This window comes from Lontra canadensis, unplaced genomic scaffold (genome assembly GCF_010015895.1).
Source record: "Lontra canadensis isolate GAN:19392208 unplaced genomic scaffold, GSC_riverotter_1.0 scaffold71, whole genome shotgun sequence".
NCBI classification, from domain to species: domain Eukaryota; kingdom Metazoa; phylum Chordata; class Mammalia; order Carnivora; family Mustelidae; genus Lontra; species Lontra canadensis.
This window is the reverse complement of record NW_022631065.1, coordinates 8,977,665-9,001,857: the sequence shown is the minus strand read 5'-3', so window position 1 is coordinate 9,001,857 and position 24,193 is coordinate 8,977,665. Positions and strand designations below refer to the sequence as shown.

Below are 24,193 nucleotides of genomic sequence, written 5' to 3'. Positions count from 1 at the left end.
AATATGATCATGGAAACTTCTTTTATTGCTGAGGTTGTTGCTGCTGTTCATTTTTTACTTCTTTGCTTTCACAGATCTTCTGTCAGTGTTACACAGCTCATTTTAGAAAGTGCTTTTCACATAAAGTCCTGAGCCCCTCATACTGCATGCGTGTATAATGCCTCAACTTGTTTTGTATCAGTTCTACAGTCTGGGTAATCAACCTATAGACATAGAAGACTCTCCGCTTTATGGCAATAGTCCTCAAAATGTGGTCCACATGCCAGCAGCATCACCATGACCTGGTGACTTATTAGAAAGGAACATCCTCAAACCCCAGCCCAGACCTACCGCAATGGGGCCCAACAATCTCTTTTTAAAAGCCTTTCAGGTAATTGTTATACATGCTGACATTTGAGAACCTGAGAACCATTGGTCTTGCATGTTAGAATCAGAATGGAGACTCAGATCTCAATCAAGTAGAGTGGACACTTTTTTTGAAACTGGATTGTATCCCTGGAATGTACAACCCCACAACAGAGGAGGGGAAGTTGAGTAGTTAGCCAGAAGAGTAAGTAACACATCAAGAGGATAGAAACCCTACCAGGAGGGGCTATAAGTAGAAGCCAAGGCTGGCCTACCAGGCACCTTGGGTGTTTGAGTGGCAGAGGTCATTTAGAGGAGGCTTGGGAACAAATGACTGGGATTCAGAAGCAGAAATCAGGTGCCTGGTAATAGAGGCAAGAGAAGCACAGTGCTCAGCCTCAGAAGATCAGGATCCTAGAAATGCATCAAGGCAGGAGGAACTCTGAATTCCAGGGAACAACTAGGAGACAGTGACAGAATTGTGTTGTATAACAATGGGCTGAGGCTGGGTCACTACAAGTTTGTACTTTGACTAAGTGAAATTAAAACTTAGATTCACTGGTAGATAACTGAGTTTCAGAACTTGGACTGGTCATGAACTTCTGAATTAAAAGCAATGAAAGGTTATATAACATTGGGTATGGCAAATATGCCTGCATGAGAATCCATGTGGCTTCAGAGAATTAGGAAGGTGCAGAAGTGGAGACAGGATCCAGACAAGTTTTTGCCACAGGAGTCTTGGATTCCTCAGTTAAGAAATCGATTACCAGCAATACTGTGTGGCTGTCATTGGGCCTGTAGAGCAGAGTGGATCTGCTTCTCTTCACTTCTCCTCCCCGCTTGATGATCTGTAATGCTTTATTACCTTCACTAAATGAATAGTCCTGCTTTCAATTCTTCATTAACCAAGGACACATGCTATGCATTGCATAACTTAAGTATCCTGGTTGCTACACTTGTAGGTTTCCCCTGGAAGATGTGACATTGATACTAAATTCCAGGTGTGGTTTGATCAGTTAAGCTTAGATTTCAAACAATAACGTTCCTTGTTTGGGACATTTCTATGATGCGTTTTTCTTTGGCAGTCTCATTACACTGAGTCATGTTACACTACCTGTCGACTAAAATTCCCAAATGTCATCCATATACACTGATTACTCATAAAATGTAAAGGTTTACAGTTGGGATACTACACTTTCTCCCCTTTCTCAGTTTCATGGCAGGGAGCACTTTAGAGTGTAGATCTGCCAAATCTGCACTCGAGCCACTGATAAAAGTATAGCAGGCAGGCCAGTGAAAATGATACACTTATACATATATCAGTCAAGCTTCTGAGTCTAGGTATTTCCCTATTGCATGATATAATAAGTAAAAGCAAACTCAGCATTATTAAAAATATTTATGAAAAAAGTTAATCAGAAGTTTTAAAAATTGATTCTTCTAATCTGCATGTGTCACATTCCCCATTCTTTTTTGGACACTGTTTTAATATCCTTCCTCTATAAATACTCCATGGTACTCCTCAACCTGCTAATCTTTTGGAGGTTCAATAAAAATTATAGTATAAAATCAAATTACTAATTAAGACAGTCTTCAAATAAAGCAAAACTTTCTTTGAGAGGTGTCCTTAATATTTCAACATGAAAAATGAGTAGAGTCCAAGTAATTCCTGACTTTAAGAAGACAGTGAAAAATCTCAATATTAGCTAGACCCAGAGTAGCCAGAATTTCAAAAGGCCCATTGATGTGTGATGTCTTTCTTCCCCTACACATTAGGAGGATACCATGTGTGCTGTTGGACTCACCAGATGGCACCTTCTAATAGGGTCATGATTTAAACTCTTCAGTGTTGAGGGAGAAGAGGGATTCTGGAGCAGTTTGCATAGCAAAGCACTTGAATAAACCAGAGATGGTGATAGAAGTGACCTGCATCGACAAATTTGCAGCCTCTGGTTAAGGGGCCCAGACAAAAACCCGAATGGTATCCTTGGTTATAACAGGTTTTCAGCGCAGACACGATTGACTTTTGTACTTTAAGGCATAATAATCTAATATTTGGTTCTAAATCCTCTCTGGAAATATCACTATCTTTTCTTAATGTTGTTTTCTCTGAAAACTGACGAGACCTCTCACATACTATAAATCCTGAATTTTTCAACCAGGGACTTTCTAAGCCTCGTCAAGCAATTTTTTTTTTCCTGGTTTTTATTTGTTTGCTTTGTTTTTGTCCATCATCAAAAGATTTTCAAAGTTCAGTGTTAATTTTTTTCTAGCATATGCAAGTGAAAGTCTTCACACTGAGAGAGTATAGCATCTTCTTAATGCTCCCCATTTCACTAGCAGTTCATTTACCTAATTCATGTTAGGCTTGATGCAACTGTTGGTCAAATATGATAGTTTTATTTATTTTTTTAAAGATTTTATTTATTTGTCAGAGACAGAGAGAGAGTACACACAAGCAGGCAGAGAGGCTGGTAGAGGCAGCAAGAAAAGCAGGCTCCCTACGGAGCAAGGAGCCTGATGCGGGACTCGATCCCAGCACCCTGGGATCGTGACCTGAGCCGAAGGCAGCGGCTTAACCAACTGAGCCACCCAGGTGTCCCAAATATGACAGTTTTAAATAACAAAGAGACTTTTATAGATTTAGGACTTTTTTAGAAACAGAAACGAACAGAAAACAATTGACTTAAACCAACTTTGATGAAAATTTTTCAGGTAGACCTCTATTAAATCACCTGAGATGGGATGGGGTGGTAGATGGGATACATGAGTGACATCAGAGAAGGTGAGAGGGGTTAGAGAACCCTTATAATTTGGGCAGACACGCCCAAATGTTCTGCTGTAATCTATCTATTAAATAATTCTGAAGAGAAAATCACAATGCCAAAGAATTATCTTGAACTTTGAAACTCATAGTCAATGCATTTTCCTTGAATGGTTCAGGAACATATCTAGATATAATCCAGATTATAAATGTTAACAGGGAAATTACCAGAATCTAACAGCAAGAGCCTGAGTTCCAATGTGGAAAGACTTCTTTTGGTTGAATTTTCTTTAATATGACAAGTATTTTTATCAATTAAGATAGAATTTAACTGGGGTGCCTGGGTGGCTCAGTGGGTTAAGCCTCTGCCTTTGGCTCAGGTCATGATCTCAGGGTCCTGGGATTGAGTCCCGCATGGGGCTCCTTGCTCGGCAGGGAGCCTGCTTCCCCTTTCTCTATGCCCGTTTCTCTGCCTATTTGTGATCCTTCTCTGTCAAATAAATAAATAATTAAAATCCTTAAAAAAAAAAAAAACTGCTTTGAGAAGGAAAAAAAAACCATGCTCAATACTCCATTCTACTTTTTCTTTGACATGGAAGTATCACAAGCCTCTTTAATTATTAAGTAGAATTTGTAATTACATTAATGGCAGCTATCAACTTAGCTCTTTAGAAATCCCGTTAGTACAACTGTATATTAACACTTTTCAGAATGCAAAACCTGACCTAATAAAGGATGACAAAAATTTTGTAATTTAAGTTTGTTTTAAATATAGGACGAGGCAAATCAGACCACTATCTAGATCAGGATAATGTCCATTGTGAATCAGAAAGAATTGCTGACATATAGCATCACAGCACTAAGGAAGTCAAGTGAAAATCATTCAACTGATATTTGCATAGTTATCACCTTTGTTTAAAAAATGGGGGATCCTTATGCTTCTTTTGAATTGTAATAACTTCTACACAGTTGTTTCTCTCTAAAAGATCATATAACCTCTGACCCTTCCATTGATACTTATATTTTTCCTCATATTGTTATATAATTTTTGAGCTATAGCATATGTTTCAAAAAAAAATCTGTGTAACGAGTTAGTGCATATGTCACATCTCATTCTTCTTTTCTACACCTTGTAGGGTCTCCTAACCAAATCACAGAACACACAGAAGGCATCTGGTAGGTACCAACTGACACAGGCTACAAGGATTTCACAATAAAGAGCCAAAGCACTCAACATCAAGTGGGCTGTGGTATACCAACCACAAAATAATATATTTATTTTTCCAACATTTTCTTTTATTGATAAAAACTACACAAAAGCTAATTGATAATTAATTTAAAAAGCAATGTTATACATTATCTTGTATTTAGAAATTTGTCAACTTGGCAGTTTCCTTCGTTGACCATGTGACCATCGTTCTTCATATGCCCCTGTTCAGATGAGCTTTCTGCTGGTCTTTCCAACTGGAGGTCTATACAGATCTCATTCAGAATTCTTACACAGTGAAAACTCACAGGAGGACTTCCAGTAGGAAAAAAAAAAAAAAAGGCAAAACTCTTCCTACTGTGTGTCCTGAAGGACCATTCACCCAGATTTTACTGGATTTTCATTCCAGTAGTTTTGCCAAACTCTGTGGTCAACTTCGTTTCTTTGTGGTCTGTAGTAAAGCAGATTTTCTTTTGGTACAACATAAGCTTTAATGCCCATGTTTAGAATTGGAAACAGAATCACTTGACCAGGAAAAAAGAAAAGAAAGTGAAAAATAAAGCAAACCAAATAGGAACAAACAGCATTTTAGAGGGAAAATGAAGGAAAGCAATTGAAATCAAGTCTGTGAAAGTTACACACACCTAACAAGGAAAACTGTTCTGTTTCCCCAATTCCCCCCCGCCTCCCCAGCCCCAGGTCCTCCCCCACCCACCCCCGTGGTTCTCCAGCCCAGGAACCATGCAGTGTAGAAAAAGCAAATATACAAACAAACCTATACGTAGCTAGGGTGAAATCTATTTTTATAAGAACTGGACACTTTGACTATTTACATCCAGGAGCATTTCTGTTTTATGTTTTGAAGCAAAGAAAGTCCCGTAGTTCTCCTGGTTATGCTGCAGGTGCATCCGCGGCCCTCTCTCAGCAGTTTTGTTTTTTCCTCTCCTCTATGTCCTAAGTGTTTATTTAACAGGCACGATGAGCCAGCTTGCTTGCACGATTGTGGACACCCATTCTCCTTTAAGAGGAAGCCCTCCCCCCACCCCGCCCCCCCACCGAGGTCCCGCACCGAGGAGCCCGCTTTCGCGTTAGTTTGTTATTCTCTCCAGGTAAATGGCCGGCGCCGCCGACCTGGCGATGGTGGCGATGAAGCTGTGGTCGCGGCCGAGCTCCAGGCTGGGGGTTTCGTCCTGCTCGGGAGACACCGCTTCATAGCCCTTGCTGACGCGGAGCGGCTGGTGAGCCTGGCAGTAGCCGATCACAGGCGGGTCGTAGCTGTAATACGGCAAGGGCTTCACGTGGTGCGGGATCTGGTGTGAGAAGGACAAAGATTTAGGATTAGGAAAATGCCTTGGGAAGACAAGAAGAGGACACTCTGAGGCTCCTGCTTTGAACTCTTCCATGCTGTTTTAAGGCATCAACGGCTGATTCCGCTATTAACAGACAAAAAACAAAATAAGGATTTTTATTATGAAACTCGATATTGTTCTGTCCAGAGAGATAAGCCTCATAGACCATTTTATGTCCAAAGTGTGTGTATTTATTTATAAACCTTATATATGCACCTTGTATATAGCTGTGTGTGTGTGTACACACACATATATATACACTTTATAAAAATGTATGTATATACCTTGTTACATATACTGTTATAGAAAGTGTGTGTTTATATACACACATATTTATAAACACATATATCCATTCATATACACGTTGTATATGAAATCATAAAGATTTTTCCATGCCCAGGCCTGTCCTCTATCTTTCTATGTATTGCCATAGAGAAAGTTAAGAACAACCTAAATTCCCATCAACAGGGAATTTGAAAATACATGAGGTAAATTCATACACTTGTTGACAGATAATACAAAGATTGGGGAGTGCCCATCTGTTATAATGTGGCAAGATAGGACATTAAGAGAAAACAATTAAAGAATGTACAGTGTGATCCATTTTGTGTAAATGCAAATGTAAACATATGTAGAGTTTTTACTTTTAAAATATTTTTATATACAATTGAAATCTTTATTGAGGACATATATGTTTTACTTAACATTTTTAAAAAAGTAATCTCAATTTCCTATAGATCATTTCTAACAATTCTATAAATTCTCAACAACAACATAAAAACCTTTAAAATCATGAAAGCTGGCACATCCTTGTGTTCATAATATGTAATGCTCTTGATTTCAAGCTAACAGGCCAAATATGTGTCCGATGTTAGAATAATATACCTGAATAATTGGCTACAGAAATCCCTTTAATAGTAAAAGCTAAAAATATTAAAATTACAGTATTTTTTTTTTTTTAAGAGAGAGTGAGGGAGGAGGGGCAGAGGGAGAGAAAGAATATTAAGCAGGCTCCGCACCCAGCAAGGAGTCCAACATGGGCTTGATCACGACCTGAGCCAAAATCAAGAGTCAGAGGCTAACCAACTGAGTCACCCAGGAGCCCCAAATTATAGTACTTTCGATGCTATGCATCTTTTTATTAAACCACAAATTTCCGATAAAGAAAAATGTGTCATAAGCTCAGAGAAAGGAAAATGAGGATTGCTTAATTCTATTCCACTAGAGCATTTCTCATAATGCACTAGATCAGATCGGACACTCTTGGTCAACAGTCCACAGATAATAAAATTGCAAACACGGTCACTGTCCCGTCAGGCGAGAGTTGTGGCAGTTTAAACTATTGTCTCTCGGCTCCAACCCCCTGCTGTAGCTGGCTTTATCATGCCAGCCTGGGACTTTGCAAACCGCATTGCCTCTTGATCTGCCTGTCCCTGTTAGACTTTGACAGTGGGCCCACTGGAGGAAGATGGCAAGAGTAGAGGAGATGGAGGGACTGCTCCCATGGTGGGCTGCCTCTGTTTCTTCCTGCTCCAGGGAGCTACCCCAACAACACCCCGTCATACTGGCTGTAGCAATGCCTTCCCACAGTAGCCGGCCATTCCAGTTTGTACAGTCTTCCCAACGTTTGATCCCACCATGTCCCCACAGAGTCTTCAGCACCAAGGAAATGTGAGGTGTATCTCCACAAAGCTCCTTCTCTAAGCTCATAATGTTACAATTACAACCTCTCCATTTGTTCCTTTAGTCCCACAGGTGGTAGGGTGGTAGTTACTACCTGAAGTTGCTGTCTGTTACACTATGGCATTTCTAGCCTTTGCATGAACTTAGCTAATAACTCTGCATGTTTTTAAAGATTTTATTTATTGAGAAAGAGAATGAGAGAGAGAGAGTGTAGGTGTGTGCATGCACGAGAAGGGGCAAAGAGGCAGAGCAAAGGGGGCAGAGACAGAGGGAGAGGGAATCTCAAGCCGACTCCCCGCTTACCAGAGAGCCTGCCTGGGGGCTCATTTCCACGACCTTGAGATCCTGACCTGAGCTGAAATTCAGAGTCAGATGCTCAACCCACTGAGCCACCAGGTGCCCCAACCACTGTATTTAATCAGCAATTCATGTGAAATGCTTCGTTAAAATAACTGGCAGGTTGTTGTCTCCTGACTAGACTATATATGACTCTTTCTCTAGGTTAAACTACAGATATTGTTGTTATAATTTTATAATTTGGTAGTGAGGTTAAACCCCAAAGGTTTTACATGTTAATTATTCTGTAGGAAGTTAACCAGTCTTATGGCTAACTTGGCCACTTTATTTTAAGAATCCATTTCTCCTATTACTATATAAATACCTCAAATGTTCTTCAAACTAGGTCTTATGTTTTCTCGCTGGTATCCGCATTAATGTGTTAAGCAAAATTTTGACAAGAATTCATTATTTGTTTGCACAAGAATTGTGTTTTAAACACCTCTATGTTTATTAAAAGTCACCTCCTCACATTTTTAAAAGTAGAGATTAAAGCAATGTTTTCTGTGGAAGATCACAACTCATTAGTAGGTTATAAAATCAATTTAATGAATCCACATAAACATTTTAAAAATTGAATTAACTAGAATAGAAAGTATTGGAGTGTCTCATGAGTAAGTTGCTTCATAAAAGTTTCATTTCGGGCACCTGGGTGGCTCAGTTGGTTAAGCGACTGCCTTCAGCTCAGGTCATGATCCCGGAGTGCCAGGATGGAGTCCCACGTTGGGTTCCCAGCTCCATGGGGAGTCAGCTTCTCCCTCTGACCTTCTCCCCAGTCCTGCTATCTCTCGTTCTCTCTCAAATAAATAAAGAAAATCTTAAAAAAAAAAAGTTTCACTTCAAATTTCTGTGTGTTCATAAGTATATGTCTACTGAGTTACCCTGTGATTTTTTTTTAAACTGGAAATCACAATGAAAGATGCTTGAAAAATATTCAAAGCACATAGTCAGACTATACTTTATTTTAATGTGATCAGCAACAGCTGGATAAATTCCCATCCTTCATTTACTATTCTCTTTTTTTCTAACTCACATAATACAGTTTTTCTCAGTGAGTGAGGAAATTAAACCGATGTATAATTCTTTATTTTTTGGATGAAACACCTTGATTTCTAATGGGAGGCAAACACTATTTTCAGCTAGTGTTAAGAAATAGTAAAGGAAAGATAATTTCTCATCAAACAAGATGTTGATATAGTCTGGAATATACAATTCTGCTCTCAAAAAATCTGAACAAAAATACATACTAGGTCAAATTTGTGATTGGTACAGAGATGTTTTAGACATTGGACATTAATTTCTGTGCTGGCAGTGAGAACAAGGAACAAATTATAGGACAATATGGTTGGATTACTAGATAATAAATATAAAGTTAGATCTTCCCTGAATGTATAGTGGGTTTCTTTTTTTTCTTTTTTTCTCACTTATATAGACTTCTGCCTATAAATCAGTTCAGGTCCAGACATGAAATGTTTGTCAGCAAATTCTATTTTAGGTCTCCTCATAGGATTTTACTGTGTGTCAGATAGGTAGAGATATTTGTGATTAGTGTCATGGGTCACCAAAACTCTGAAAAAGCATAGACATGAAACTACTTCGTTGTGACATTTCAGCAGAAAGAATTTTATGAAGACCTTCTTAAGAGTCACATAGACCATTCTTGCTTTTTTATTGTTAATAGGTGGAATAATATAACTCTAAGCCATAAAAAAAATCACCAAATTATTTCCAGTGGCAACAACATTCCCTGCGCATAGAATCTTTGTTGACTTATTGTCTCCAAATTAGCCAAATTACTAAAAAAATAAAAATAAACATTAAGCCCTCTCTCTCTTCATGCCTCTCTGCTTACTTGTGAACTCTCTGTCAAATAAATAAATAAAATCTTAAAAAAAAAGGGGGGGGGTGCCTGGGTGGCTCAATGGGTTAAAGCCTCCGCCTTTGGCTCAGGTCATGGTCTCAGGGTCCTGGGATAGAGCCCCGCATTGGGCTCTCTGCTCAGAGGGGAGCCTGCTTCCCCCCTCTCTCTCCATGCCTCTCTGCTTACTTGTGATCTCTCTGTCAAATAAATAAAATCTTTAAAAAAATAAATAAAAAAATAAACATTAAGCATGGATTCTGGTTTTGTCCACTGTCTTGTAACCCCAGCGATAGTCCTCCTCTGGTCGCCGCAGTAAGAAGATGTTTGACCTACAAACATAGATGAATCACAAATTCAAAGAGAGACAGGGTCCCACAGACCCTACTAAAACTGGTTTAATCTACAGATGGAAACCATTAGCTCTTATGGGAACATTATTGAATTTTCAGTGTGAAGTTCCACAAGTTGAATAATGGGAAAGAACAATTTCATATCTAAGAAACTATGGCACTTATATTCAAACAAAGTTGATTCAACTATCAAGGGACCTGTATTAACTACAGCACGTCAGGTTTATATATCCATCATCTCTGAACTCAGAAAATTTGTTTTGCTATGACAGTCGGACCAGTTTATTTTTTACTTCAAGGAACAGAGGAACCTGCCATTTTCTCTGTTGTATTTGAGGTAGGCTTAGAACCTCCAGCAGGATAAAAAACATTGTAAAGCGCCCTCCTGCCCAACAGCCCAATACAAGAATTCAAAAGCTACGTGAACTGGCAGGCTCTGAAAGGATATCTGAGATGTTTGCTCATTTACTCTTAAAGTCTAGTCTGTGGGGCACTATGTAATCAACTGATTTTGTGGTTTCTGAGGAGCTGAGAGACTGAGGTCTTGTACTTTATAGTAATAATGTACAGTACATTAACCACCTGGGTCCCTGTGTGTATCATTGTTTCCTTTCCAACAGTCAAAACAAAGTATCCTTCAGTTCCCCTTAATGTGTATTTGATATTTTTGTAAATGTGTTCTTAGAGCTTTTCCAAACGGTCCCTGTGTTCTGTTAGCTCTCTGACAGACCTCATTCTGGGGCACAGCACAACAACACTACTTAAAGATGGCCTCTTTTATATGCTTGACTGCTCATTGATTGCTTTGGAAGCTGCACTTTATTTACAGATAATAGGTGTGGTACGTGGAATGAAGGGAATCTCACCGGGGAAATCTACCACACTGAAATTCTGTCATTTGCTTCTCTCAAGAATATGAACACTCGAACTCAAATTGAATTTAAACCTTTATAGGGATATATAAACTTCTGTGGAGGCATATTTCATAACTAAATCTGAGGTAGGTTACAAAAGGGAAAACCATTATTATCACTAATTATAAGTCACTTTAATCTTGCTGAGTTTCCTGTGAGTCCTCTGAAAATGGGCATAATAATGACATATCATTTACCTGTATAAACCTCAGATGACTCCGAAAGCACTCCCTGTTTCTTGAGAATACTCTGGAAAGACATAACCTACTCTAGTTTCACTCAACACTGACAGTGTCTTTCCTGGAAATGTTCCCTGTCTTTTGTCTTACAGTTTCCATTTGAGAGATGTGAGAATGTGAAGGTTCACAGAGTGGCTCATTAACAGAGGCTCTCAGTCCTACTTTGTGCACTCAGAAGCTAGGACACCTTAGTGGATGTTCTGGATTTCTGACAATGTTTTTTACTCTTTGCCTAGAATATGGTTTTTTTCCAACATGCTGTGGGGAGAATGAAAGGACACACTCCTCTGAATTTCAGTGGTTCACAGAGTGAATGATTCAAAGAGGAAAGTGAAGGAAAGAGAATGTGTTTAAATGTTGAGAGGAAGGGCAAAAAAGTATAGTAGGATATGCAGAGCTTCAAAAGTCTACAAATTGAATCAGATCCCATAATTTTATATCCATAATAATTATATTTAAAATGAGAAATGAATGTGTCTGTGTAGTTAATGTGAGAGTAATGTGACTCTTGATATATGTGATCATGAAAGGCTTTTGAAGTTCAGTTTTGTTATAAGCATGAAATTCCAATATCGTTACCCTCTTTTCTCAAAGGTATTAGCATTAGTTATAAGTAGTGTAATAGCCTGATCATTTTAAAATTACCATGCACTATCATTAGTCTTATTTATTAACTTTTCATGAACATTGTTCACATTTCAGTATGAGTTCTTTCAATTAAAGTCATAAAAAGTTGATTTTCAATTCCCTAAATGACATTTGGTCTCTAATTTTCGGAACTAAAGGGTAGTACCTGACTACTCAGGCCGTTTAAAAAGTACCATCCTAAAAATCCAGATGAGGAATTCAATATAGTTGAATTGCTTAATGGAGATGGACACTTGGTTTATTGGAAATAAAATAGATTAAAAAGGAAGAGCAACAGCTAAATGAGCATATAACTTAGCCTGTATTCTATTTGCTATATTAGTCTGTGACAAGAATTGACAGGGACCAAGAAAATGTAAACAAATTTGGCTAAAGGTTTTTCTTCAGGAATTTGATCAAAGCTGACAGAACCTCAGCCTATTTATAAGTTAGTTTGGTAAAAGGGAGACTTAATTGACTCACAGATACAAAAAGGGATTTAGCAGCTAAACAGAAGAGTAAGGGTACCACTGGGTCTGAAGAACGACTGACGTCAAGAACACAGATGTCACCAGGCCCTCTCAGTCAATCTTGCCTGAAAATCTCTACACGTTATCTTCACATCCTGATTGCCAAACGTCTTTCTTCATCTAGTAAAACACATGGCTGTGAGAGCTTCAGAATTTTGCATGTAGATTGCACAAAGACAGTAGATTGTGCAAAGGACCATACTTCTTCTAGCTCCTCTCATCAAAATGTAGTATCGGTTTCTTCTTACCTTAAACACTGGCTGGTCTTATGATTTTCTTTGCCCAGTAGAACACAGCAGCCGCAACGCTTCTTGTGTCTCAAGATTCCTAGGATCCTGGCCAGATTAGCCACCACCACGTGAACAAGTCTAGGCTAGATCACTAGGGAATGGAAAGTGCTGTGGAGCCACAGAGTCATCTTAGACTAGCCACAGTCCCTTAAGGTCCACTGAAGTTCATCACAGGCACATGAGCCCAGTTGGCCCCAGAGGAGCAGAATTGCTCAGCCACGTCTCCCATTCCAGAAAAGCATATGAGAAATTATACTGAGCTGTGACATTGACAGTTCCTACAAACCTGATTTCATTCCTCACTCCTTAAATGAAAGAATTAAAATAATAATCACCCATTCATAAATTTTGCCTCTTTAGATTTGAATACCTGAAGGCACATATAATATAAAAAGGAGACACAAGAAATGTAATGAATCTAAATCAATTCATCAAATTACATTATTTAATCCTGTTCTGCAATGAAACATTCCTATTCATTGTTCTTATTTTATTTTCTTAGAAGATTTTATTTATTCACTTTTTTAAAAGATTTTATTTATTCATTTGAGGAAGAGAGCGAGAGCACAAGAAAGAGGGGGCCAGAGGAAGAAGCAGATTCCCTGCTGAGCAGGAGCCCCATGTAGGGCTCAATCCTGGGATCATGACCTGAGCAGAAGGGAGATGCTTTACCAACTGAGCCACACTTGTGCCCTGTTTATTCACTTGAGAGAGAGAGAGAATGAGAAAGAGACAGAGAGAGAATTCAGGAGCCCATGAGCAGAGACAGAGACAGAGGAGGAGGGATAAGGAAAGGAAGAGAATCCAAAGCAGACTCTGTGCTGACCCCAGGCTGGATCCCACAACCCTGAGATCCCGACCTGAGCCAAAGTTAAGAGTCAGAAGCTCAAATGACTGAGCCACCCAGGCACCCTTCTTATTGTTTTTAAATGCGGCCTTGCTTCTTAATCAAAAAACACCAATTATTTAAGTATTAGTTTGTATTAATCAAAAAGTAAAACTGTCCACATCTTCTGACATTATTTTTAAAACATTTTGCTAGAAAGCTTATTTTAAAGCACAATTTTGAAAAATACCTTGAACTCAAAGTCAAGATGGAAATTGGAGTCTCAATTGCTGTCCTTCCAAGTTAGCACTCAAATGGACAAAGTTTTTTATTTAACAGATGTTTGTTCACAAGAACTGTTAGAAATTCCTATAACATGGAGGAGAGAGGAGAATGAAAATTTACTAGCATATAAGTCAATGCAACTGGAGGCAAAGCTGGTTTAGACTGGGGAAAGGTCTTTTGCAAGACTATGATACACTCATATGGATAAAGGTAGCACTCAGCTGACAAGTTAGCACTCACATGGACAAAGTTTTTTATTTAACAGATGTTTGTTCATTTGTTTTTCCATCATTAAATCAAAAACTCTTTGGAATTCCTATAACATGGAGGAGAGAAGAGAATGAATTAAAAGAAAAATTTACTAGCATATAATTCAATGCAACTGGAGGAAAAGTTGGTTTAGACGGGGGAAAGGTCTTCTGAGGACTGTGATACACTCAGCAGATTTGAGTGGCCAGGATTGGTGAGGTAGGGAGAAAGGTAGGGTCTGGGCAATCCATGGCCATGAGTAAAAGCAGGAGAACAGCAGAGGATGATAGGAAGATAATGAGTCTTACTTTGAGGATTCATATCGTGGAACACTAAGTAAAAAAGGATATGACTGTACCAGAAAGCTCATCTTCTATTTAAAGAAATGGTGAATTCTTTAAGTGACAAAAGGAAAACAGAACTTCTCTGTCTGCCATTTTATTTCTTGTTGCTCAGCAGCCTTCACCAGCAGCCACTCTCTCTCCCACCATCTTCACCATCTACTGGTTCACTAGTGAAACAAAGCCTATCTCCTTAAAAAAGAGGCCCATGCAATCTCTGACATCCTAACACTGTATACACACAAAGACTTTTCTCCCTAGGTAGTAACTGTAATAGAGAAGAATCTCTGGAAATAAGATGCAAGAATTCAAGAGAAGATGATAAATCGGAGTGATAAGTAAAAAAGTCAAGACCTCCTAAAAATGAATGAAACTAGAAACAATTGAAAATGCATTCTCATTGAACACCATTATCTCAACACTGCTTGGCAACATTGCTTGGCTACATAGATCGTCACATTATTTGTTCAATGAAAGAACACAACAGGCTTATCTTTCTCACACTTTATTTTGAAGACTAAGTAATACATGTGACAAAAGCTAAAATAATCTAATATTTGTCACAAACACTGGTTACATTTATTGATTTTTGTTTTTGAAAATCTCTAAAGAAAAACAAGAAGATAATGGTGCAAATTGCTGACTGTCCTACTTGCATTTTGTTTATGGGCTGAAGTGTGTACCAAGTTGCTCCGGCATGCAAGATACATGATACTAAACACACTGCATTTGACTTTGGATCTTGATGGGACTCTTCCGACCATTTGAAACTCAAGTTCTGACAAAAGCTGCACACGAGCACTTGCCGTTATTGTTCTGTTCATATTTAAAGATGGGAATGTGTACTCTTTGTGCACTCATGGTTGTCCAAATTTTAACTTTTAAGTCAGTCATGGGATAACAGAACAACAGAACATCCACTTACATCTTTACTGCTCTCCTAGTAGGCTGCCTTGTCTGTGAGGTGTCCGGAGAGTTGACTAAGTTAATGAATGAGGTACTAGCTGTTCTTTGAAGTTAGCTTTGACTCCATTAGCTGGAAAGCTTGTTACATTACAGGCACTCTCAGTGTTCTGGGCTAATGAGCTGGATTAATTAGCTAGTATTAACTTCTAAAGGCTTTCCTTCTGTTGCTCTGGACTCTGAATTTGAAAGAGTAAGGACTCCCTAATAGAGCAGGACAAGCAAACATTCTATAGAAGTGAAATCTACAACAATGCTTCAATAAAAAATAGAGACAACAAAATTTCAAAACCCCCATCTTTCCCATCTGAGGGGGGAAAAAAAAACAACTGTGGAAGTGCCAATGATATACAGTGATGCACAGAAGGGAATTCTTGCCTAAAACAGGAGACAGTGATCACTACTTAAGCCCAAATCTACTGCTGGAAACTTAAAAACAAAACCAAACAAAACAAAACAAACAAAACCAAAATGTATCAGCACATGTAACAAACAGATTCAGTGTAAGATTTGCTTTGCAGTCCCTCCTCAGAAATTTGGGAAGGGAAATGAACAAAAAGCAGCAGGAATGCCAATACCAGGAAGGCATGAGCAAGCAGGCATTATAGATGTTTTCTTTCTAAGTTCATATTCAGCTTCTCCACAATGATCAGAGTAGCTTATTTCTAGTTTCCGTATGAGTTTTTGTTGTATTCTGTACAGTTTTGTGTTCAATTCTTAATTGTGTCCTTAACCTGTTTTATGCAAGATTGTGTATCTTGTCTAAAGCAAATGTGACTGATTTGTTCAGCTTTTGAAGATAAACTACCTTTGTGATCCTCCCCAGACATGTAATTCGATAGTGCGGGAGGTATTCAGTAAAAGCTAGAAATGTTTTTAAAATGTAAAAATAAAATGAAATGAAACTCTTATATAAGGAAGGTGATTGAGTTTCTTGCATTTTGTGTACCTTTTCCTCCCAAGATAAAAGTTTAGAACCAAATGACAATTAGGAAGGAAGAAAACCCCAGAAGGACATACACCTTGATAGAATGAGTAACCGGATTCTAATAGAGTTTAAATAGAACTTCTTGGGGGAACTGACTGATCCTAATGAAAAGAGGCATGGCAATGTATATTTAATTGCAAAAATAGGGGAAGCCCACTTAGAAAATGCAATTAAAGTTGTTATTCTGATTGAATATGTTTTAGAACAGGGTGGCAGAGTGATGCATAAATAATATTGGTCTCATATTTTTAATAAAATGTGTTAAGCTCTAGGTTACTGCCTGGATCTCTGCCACGGAGCATGTACTATTAAGGAGTCATTATATAAAGTGAATTTGCCATAATGGTATACTTATTTTTGTATCCATTCATTCACATAGCAAATATTTATCACCGAGGTTGGCCAACTTTTTCTGGAAAGGGCCAGTAGTAAATATTTTAGGCTTGCAACCCATACAGTCTCTGTCACAAGTAGTAAACAACATTACCATTGTAGCAGGAGAATAAGCTTAGACAAAACGTAAACAAGTGAGTGTGGCTCTGTTTCAATAACAGTTGATTTATGAACACTGAAATTTGAATTTCATGTAATTTTCAGGTGCCAGAAAACATCTTCTGATTTTTTTTGTTTCAACCATGTAAAAAAATAAAATCTGGTTAGCTTGGGGCTAACTTACTAAGCTAGGCATTGCGGTAGGTGCCGGGGATATGAAGAAGAATAAAATAAAGGTGCCTACTGAAAGAACCTCCTCAGAACAGATTAGAAGATCAACCTGATTCTAATTCTCTGTGTTTGAAACTGCATTATCCAAGTCTGCGAAGAGAGGGAGAAAAGCATTCCCCGCCGGTGGGCACGGCAGGTTTTCTTGTGAAGATCCAGGTGTTCCGCTCTGAAATAAAGCTCTCAGCGGATCCCAGACAAAGAGCTAGACCCTCACAACCTTGGTACTTAGAAGTCCGACTTGAACCTCCAGGTGGGAGTCCTGAAGTCCCCATTCAGGTCATTTAGATCAAACATGCTCAGGCAGAATAAACGCCCAATGACCTTTCAGCGAAGATCTTAAGCAACACTCAAGCCCGTGAACCTGCCCCTGGGTATAGGACAGCTTATAACACAGGGCCCGAGGGAACTTGTGTGCTTTTGTCAAAGAGGGTAAGTTCATGGGTCATGGAACCATAAACAGGTTTTGTTTTGTGGAGAAGGTTAAAAAGCCTTCTTTCTATTTCTCAATCTCTACAAGCCTCTTCCCATCTCTGGGCCTCTGTACTCGCCATTCCTTTTGTCCGGGATATTCTTCTTCCAACTCTTTTCTGTAGGATTATGCTGATCTTTTGAGTCCCTGCTTAAATGTCATGTTCCTAGAGGGGCCTTCCCACCACCTTGTCTAAAATGCCACTCCGTCCCTACTCACTCATATAAGCCATCCCCTGACTCAATTCCCTGTTTATTTTCTTCACAGCATTTATCAAAATGTTAAATATCTGGGATCATGTATATCTTTGCTCCTTTACTGACTGTTTCCTCCCAGTGTCAGCTCTGTGCTGTCACAGAATGTTTCTGATTGGTCTGGTGCTGCCTGGCTAGAATATTTCAATAAATGTGTGCTCGAAGAATTATGAATTTATGAGAGATATTTGTTAGGGAATTGGGTTTTATTTGGAAGAAATTTGTCTCCAAAACAGTGTCTTTTTCCACGGTCCCTTACCCATTCTTCACTTTGGATTTGAGCAGGGACCTAGGGTGGCACACAAACAATTTCTCTCTACAAATCTCTGCATGCCGGGCCCTATGTTGAGGGCTAAAGGATTAGAATGACTAAAGGTGTCCATGACCTTAAGGTACCCATAACCTAATGTAGAAGACAAAAGTGAGTGGATTTTTACAATGGGACGTCATCTATGGTCCAATGCAACAGTAGCGGTGTATGAAAAATGACAAGGGAGGAAAGAAGAGGGAGTAAGATGTTTATCAGGTTGTTTCCAATCCACAGAATGGATACTGATGAAGCCACCAGTAGAAAACCTGGTGCTACCTGTGACTTCTTTGTATGGTCAGCATGTCTGCTACTATTACTATAGTACTTGGCTTCCTGTGTGCCAGGGGAGCCCAGTGCCCAAACTAACCTGTTTAATTAGTTAATTAATTAAAAAAATATTTATTTGACTGACAGAGATCACAAGTAGGAAGAGAGGCAGAGAGAGAGAGAGGAAGGGAAACAGGCTCTCTGCAGAGAGCCTGATGTAGGGCTCGATCCCAGGACCCTAGGATCATGACCTGAGCAGAAGGCAGAAGCTTTAACCCACTGAGCCACCCAGGCACCCCTCACACCAACCTGTTTTAAATCTTAACAGTCTACCCAACTCACCCACAACTTGCCCTTGTAGGGAATGGATTCCACATCCTCCATCTCTTCCGCCACTATTTCCACCTCTCAGCAGAACACTGCATTAGTCTCTTGTGGCTGAAGCATCCCTAAGTTGTGATGAGCAGCTGAGACTGACCATAGCTCTGGGGCAGGACATGGGGACAGCTGCTTTCTCAGCTGCTGCTGCTGAGAAAGCAATCAACCCTTGCCACCCTTAATGAAAGCCGAGAAATGGAGATCCTCACCTTCCCCTTCATGTGCCATTTGGGATTTCATCAACCATACAGACTGCCCTTAAAACACGGGTTCTCAGGCCTGGCTGCAGCTTTGTCACCTCTGTGGTGATTGTAAAAATGCTCAAGTCTGGTCCTTATTCCAGATCAATTAAATCAGAATTTCTGGGGTATGGCCCAGGCCACCTTTTTTTTTTTAAAAAAGCACCCACTCAAATGTGCAACCAAGGTTGAAAAACTACTTCTTGTTAAATTTAGATTGCTTTCCTTTAAAGATGTAGGCCCAGCAGGGAGTGCACAGTGTGCTTTACCTAATTCCCCACACCTGCCTAGAGACTGCCTTGCTCAAAACAAAGCAGATGACTTCCCAGTCTGAAGTCACCAAACATTGTGCACATATGTGTGCTTTTTACTCTCCAATTAAATTTTCCTTTTTCTTAAGTTCAATTCATTACTGCTAATTATTCTGTCTTACCCGTTGTGTTTCTTCACTTGGCTCTATTCATACTCTTGGGTGATTATTCTGCTGGGGTTTTAGTTATTATCAGTTTGGTTACGTATAGATTCTACTCTTTTGTCTAAAGTTAGGTGTAATTCAGTTGGGTAAGTTAACAACTACATTATACACATGTTTTTTAAATAGCTACTTGTAGGTGAATTTACCTTGCCTTGATGGCAAAGTGCCCATAAATGTTCAGTCAGCTGGAGAACTCCTTTGGCTAAACATTTTCACAATCTATTTCTTTTATTTTTTTTTAAGTAATTTAATTTACTGGGATGGTAGTAATAGCCCATTCTACTTTGCACTATGGGGAAGGAAGGATATTTTTATCTACTTAAAAGCTAATAAAGACTCCCACTGTTGAAAAATACTCAAACCTCCCAATTATTTCCATCAAGCGATAAATTTAAAAGAAAAGATAAAGAATTAAAACCCCAAAGTGGTAGCAAGTAAGCAATAATGACTAAGAGAAACTTAGGGAAGGATCATTAAATTCATCTTTGCTTTAGAGTAACCTGATACTCCCATGTAGACGTGCCTATGAAAGGGTGTCTTCTGCCACTGGAAATAATATAAGTTGACATAGAATTGATGAAATTCACCAACTGTGGGAGTAAATCATAGAAGGAAATGATCTGTATGTGTGAGAGCACAGAGAAGAGCTTGGAGGAGCTGCTCTCCCACTCTCCACCCACCACCCCCAACTCCAGCTTCAGCTGCTGCCCATCCCAAGATCACAGGACGTATTTGCCTGGTTGTATCATGCTGCCCCATGGACAACCGTGGTCATATGCCTATAGTTCCCCAGCATTACAGAGTATTAATTTTGCAGGCTACCTCCATGGGTCCCTTTGTCAGAGTAACGTTATAGCTGAATTTTTCGATATACTCCATCATTGTTTTCCTTGGCCAATGCCAAAATGGTATCTATTTCCCCTCTATGCCATCCCTATAATCCACTTTTCTTCTCTGCCCAAATTTCTTCTTTCTTTTTCCTACCAAACCACTCCAGTGAATGCAGATAAACCATAGCCTTTTATCAAGAAGTCTCACACTCATTGAATCTTACTAAAATGCTCAAGGAAAAACTCATTTTTATAGTGCCACTGAACTGTGGTTTTCTGGCTTATTATTAAATAATACGACACATTTATTATAAATAAATTTGTATACCTTACTATTATAAGTTATTAAAAATAAATTATTATTTTGTCATGAAATTAGACCCTTAGGGAAGTCCTACGTTCTTGGAACTGAGTCTAACATGGAGAGTTTGATAGAAAAAGAGCTCACAATATTCTTGGATAGATTTAACTTTATGTGGATTCTATATGGCAACCCACAGTACCACTTTCCAGGATGGCAAATAATTTCTATTTATCTAAAGAGAAACATGGAAAGACCTCATTATCTTTTTAGCTAAACATGTAGTAAAACATCATTGATTCAGACTAACTAAGAGATGATCACTCAGGGAGAATTGGAAATCATATAGAATTTTAAAAAGCTATAGTTTACTTCCTTGGGTTTAACCTAAGTTCAATAAACAACTAGAGTGTGTAGACAATACACTTTTCCACCTCTAGCTCCTTGATGAGTAGGACATTTATGTTATATACGGACTGGTGGTAGAGAGAGAACTTGTGCAAGTGGGCACCAGGAAGACTGGGGGGAGGAATCAAAGAGATAGTGGAACAACATCCCCTTCCTGTCCATCACTTCTGATCAGCAGGTTGATGAAAAGGTTCATGAAGGTTTTTGTGTCAACTGAGTCATAAAGGTGGCATACACTTGTAAAAGAGCCTTTTGTCTCTTCCTCTGTGGAAAAGCAGCACTTTTGTGTCTCCTGCCTCATCAGTGTTCTCACAGTGGGTCACTGTTACAGACTCAAAGTATGTGTCCTCCATCTAGCCCATACATTGAAGCCCTAATCCCCAGTGTCCATATTTGGAGATGGGGCCTCTAAGGCTATAATTAAGATTAAATGGGGTTATAAAGGTGAGATCATGACTCCACACTATTAGTGTCTTCATAAGAAGAGACCAGAGAGCTTGTTCTCTCTCTTTCCACATACATATAAAGGTCATGTGAGTGCACCCTATGGTGCCTGTTGGCCAACAAAAGGGATCTCAGAATGAAACCCACCTCACCAGCACTTTGATCTTAGACTTCCCAGCCTCTAGAATTGTCTTAAACAAATCCTCCAGCCTATGACATTTTGTTATGGCAGCCTGACTTGACTAATACAGAGACCAATACCATGAAGTGGTGAGGGTTTGCATAAAGATGGATGGAAGTTGTCGCGGTGATGGAAACAATATGGCTGAAGCTGATGAACCATTTTGTGATAAAGTATTGTTACTTCTTCTGCAGGCCTCCAGAAACAATTTCTTGAGAGAGATGAATGAAATCCTACTATTTAATAGCAGAGTACATGGGCTTCAGTGGTATTTATCTGATTTATCAATGCAGAACCACAAAATGAGTATACAGGCAGTCACAAGATGCTGAGATGTGCCCCTTGGTAAAACGTCTTTTAGTTTAGGGCAGACTTAATGGGAGCATGATGATTTACATTCTTCTTTGAACATCTTCCCCATCCTCCTTTATATAACTTTTATACTATTGAAATTAGGCTGGATCTGGGAGGGGGTTATGCATGACAGGATTCTTTCCTTCCTTGTACCTTATTTTTAATGCTCACTTGGAAATCAAGCTGGAGGCATTTATATTCATCTAGGCTGTCATTCTCGTAGTTTCCAGCTGGGGACCAGGACACCAACACATTTTTCCTAAGATCCTACAACCCGTGGTGCTCCTTGTCTTCTTACGTTACCTCAAAGTCTCATGACTACTGAAAAGGGATCAAGGTAACTCTACATCATTGCCTATCCTAGGCCTGCATTTTGGTTATTCTCCTTTTATCCCTTCAGACCTTTTCCCCTCTTCCAACCTTGCCTTGTACCTAAGGAAGCTCATTCTATGACCCAAAGTGCCGTGTTAGCTGGTTTTGGTTAGTTTCAGTAAGGAGAGGCATCCAATGATAGTAGGAAAAGGGAGGTCAGAGCATTTATTCCTTGCCACTCATTCTGGCCATGCTATTGTTTGGGAGTAGCTGGTTCCTTCTACAGCAGTAGTTCACATTCTAGAGCAATTTTGCCTCCCAGGGAACATTTGGTAAAATCCAGAAGTATTTCTATTATCAAGGTTAAGGTCTTCAAGACAAGAAATTGTCAAAACTGAGGTATTACTGGCATCTAGTGAGTAGAACCCAAGGATGTTGCTAAACATCCTATAATGCACAAGGTATACCCCCCATCCCTGCCAACAACAATAACAACAAAGAATTATCTGATCTAAATATCCAAGTGTCGCCATCAAGCTACCTTTTTACTATAATCGCAGATCCTTTTAGACGGACCCTCAAGATGAGCCCTCTTTTCACAGACATAGCTTCAACTTGGATCTGATAACAAAGTATCTTCCCTTTGCCCCATCTAGCCAATGAGAGAGAATGGGCAGCACCTTCCTGCTCTTTCTATTAGAATTTTTCACCATCCTCTGTAGTTCTCCCTTTAACATTGCTCTTTTGTTTTTAATAAAATTCTCTTTTGTTAAACTCTCTTTTTTAAAAAAAGTTTATTTATTTATTTTTAATAATCTCAGTGCTCACTGTGGGGCTAGAACTCAGGACCTTGAGATCAAGAGTCACATGTTCTTCTGACTGAGCCAGCCAGGTGCCCTTAAACTCTCTTTGATTAAAACTTGCGTGTGCAGTGTTTCTTTGTAGGACTCTAAGTGGCATGGAGTTTTAGGCTTACATGCATGAGCATTTAACATCATGTTTATTGTTCTTAAATCAGAGGTGGAATGGCAAACTTTCACCAGTACTAACTGCAAATATTTATTGAGTGATGTCTCTGTGCTACCCATCTTTACAAGTGCTTGATGTCAGTTAATGCCTTTATTCTTCACAAAAGATTTATCATTTGGGTGTTAAGAGGATTTATGATAAAACTGAAGAACGTGGGTGAAATGACTTGCCCAAGGTCAAATACTGAAAATGGCTCTTGAGTCTGGGTGCTTAATACTACCTCAAGGAGGCATTTTGTCTTCAGAAATAAACCCCTCTAAAATATCTGCAACACAGAAAGCTCCATAGTTGTCTCTAGGGAATCACTTAAATGTGAATCACAAAGAAATTTTCAGAGGGACATCCAAGGCAATTCTTGATGTCATACTACACTCCTACACTGTACTTTTTTTCTCTTTTACTTCTCTGTGCTTACCTTCTTGCCTCCTCTGTTTCCTCTCTTTTCGTTCTGTTTCTCTTTCCCCTTTATCCGTGCATGCCTCTTCACTTCCATTCTTTCCTTTCTTTGCTTTGCCTATTTTTGCAAAACTTAGATCTGCCTTTGGCACCTCAATGTTAAAATGAACTGGGTTCAATTTTAGTTATAATGGCATTCAAACCATCAGGAACAGAAAGAATGTATAAAATATTGAATAAGACTATTTCTGGGATTTAATGAAATGTTAAGCATAAAATCACTTAAATGTTAGTTTTCTAAGTGCCAGTGTCTTGAAACAATACAGTCAGTTCCATAAAAAAATGTGATGGATACTCAGTTGAATCTTTTTTTTTTTTTAAAGATTTTATTTATTTATTTGTCAGAGAGAGAGAGAGGGAGAGAGAGCGAGTGAGCACAGGCAGAGTGGCAGGCAGAGGCAGAGGGAGAAGCAGGCTCCCTGCTGAGCAAGGACCCCCCCCCCCCCGAAGTGGGACTCGATCCCAGGACCCTGGGACCATGACCTGAGCCAAAGGCAGTGGCTTAACCCACTGAGCCATCCAGGTGTCCCCTCAGTTGAATCTTAAAGCCTATATTCAATGAACACAGAAAAAGCTGGTTTTAATTTATATTCTTACTATATAGAGATATGAAATT

General features: G+C 39.1%; 1 protein-coding gene across 1 annotated transcript in view; it reads right to left on the bottom strand.

The window, feature by feature from the left end:
- Nucleotides 1-5,040: 5,040 nt before the first annotated feature.
- LRRTM4 (leucine rich repeat transmembrane neuronal 4) overlaps nt 5,041-24,193 on the bottom strand; it is a 696,009-nt gene continuing 676,856 nt past the window's right edge. The window contains exon 4 of the mRNA XM_032880688.1: nt 5,041-5,626. Within this exon, the coding sequence (XP_032736579.1) occupies nt 5,405-5,626 (222 nt within the window). The 3' untranslated portion in view covers nt 5,041-5,404. The remainder of the gene's footprint in view (nt 5,627-24,193) is intronic.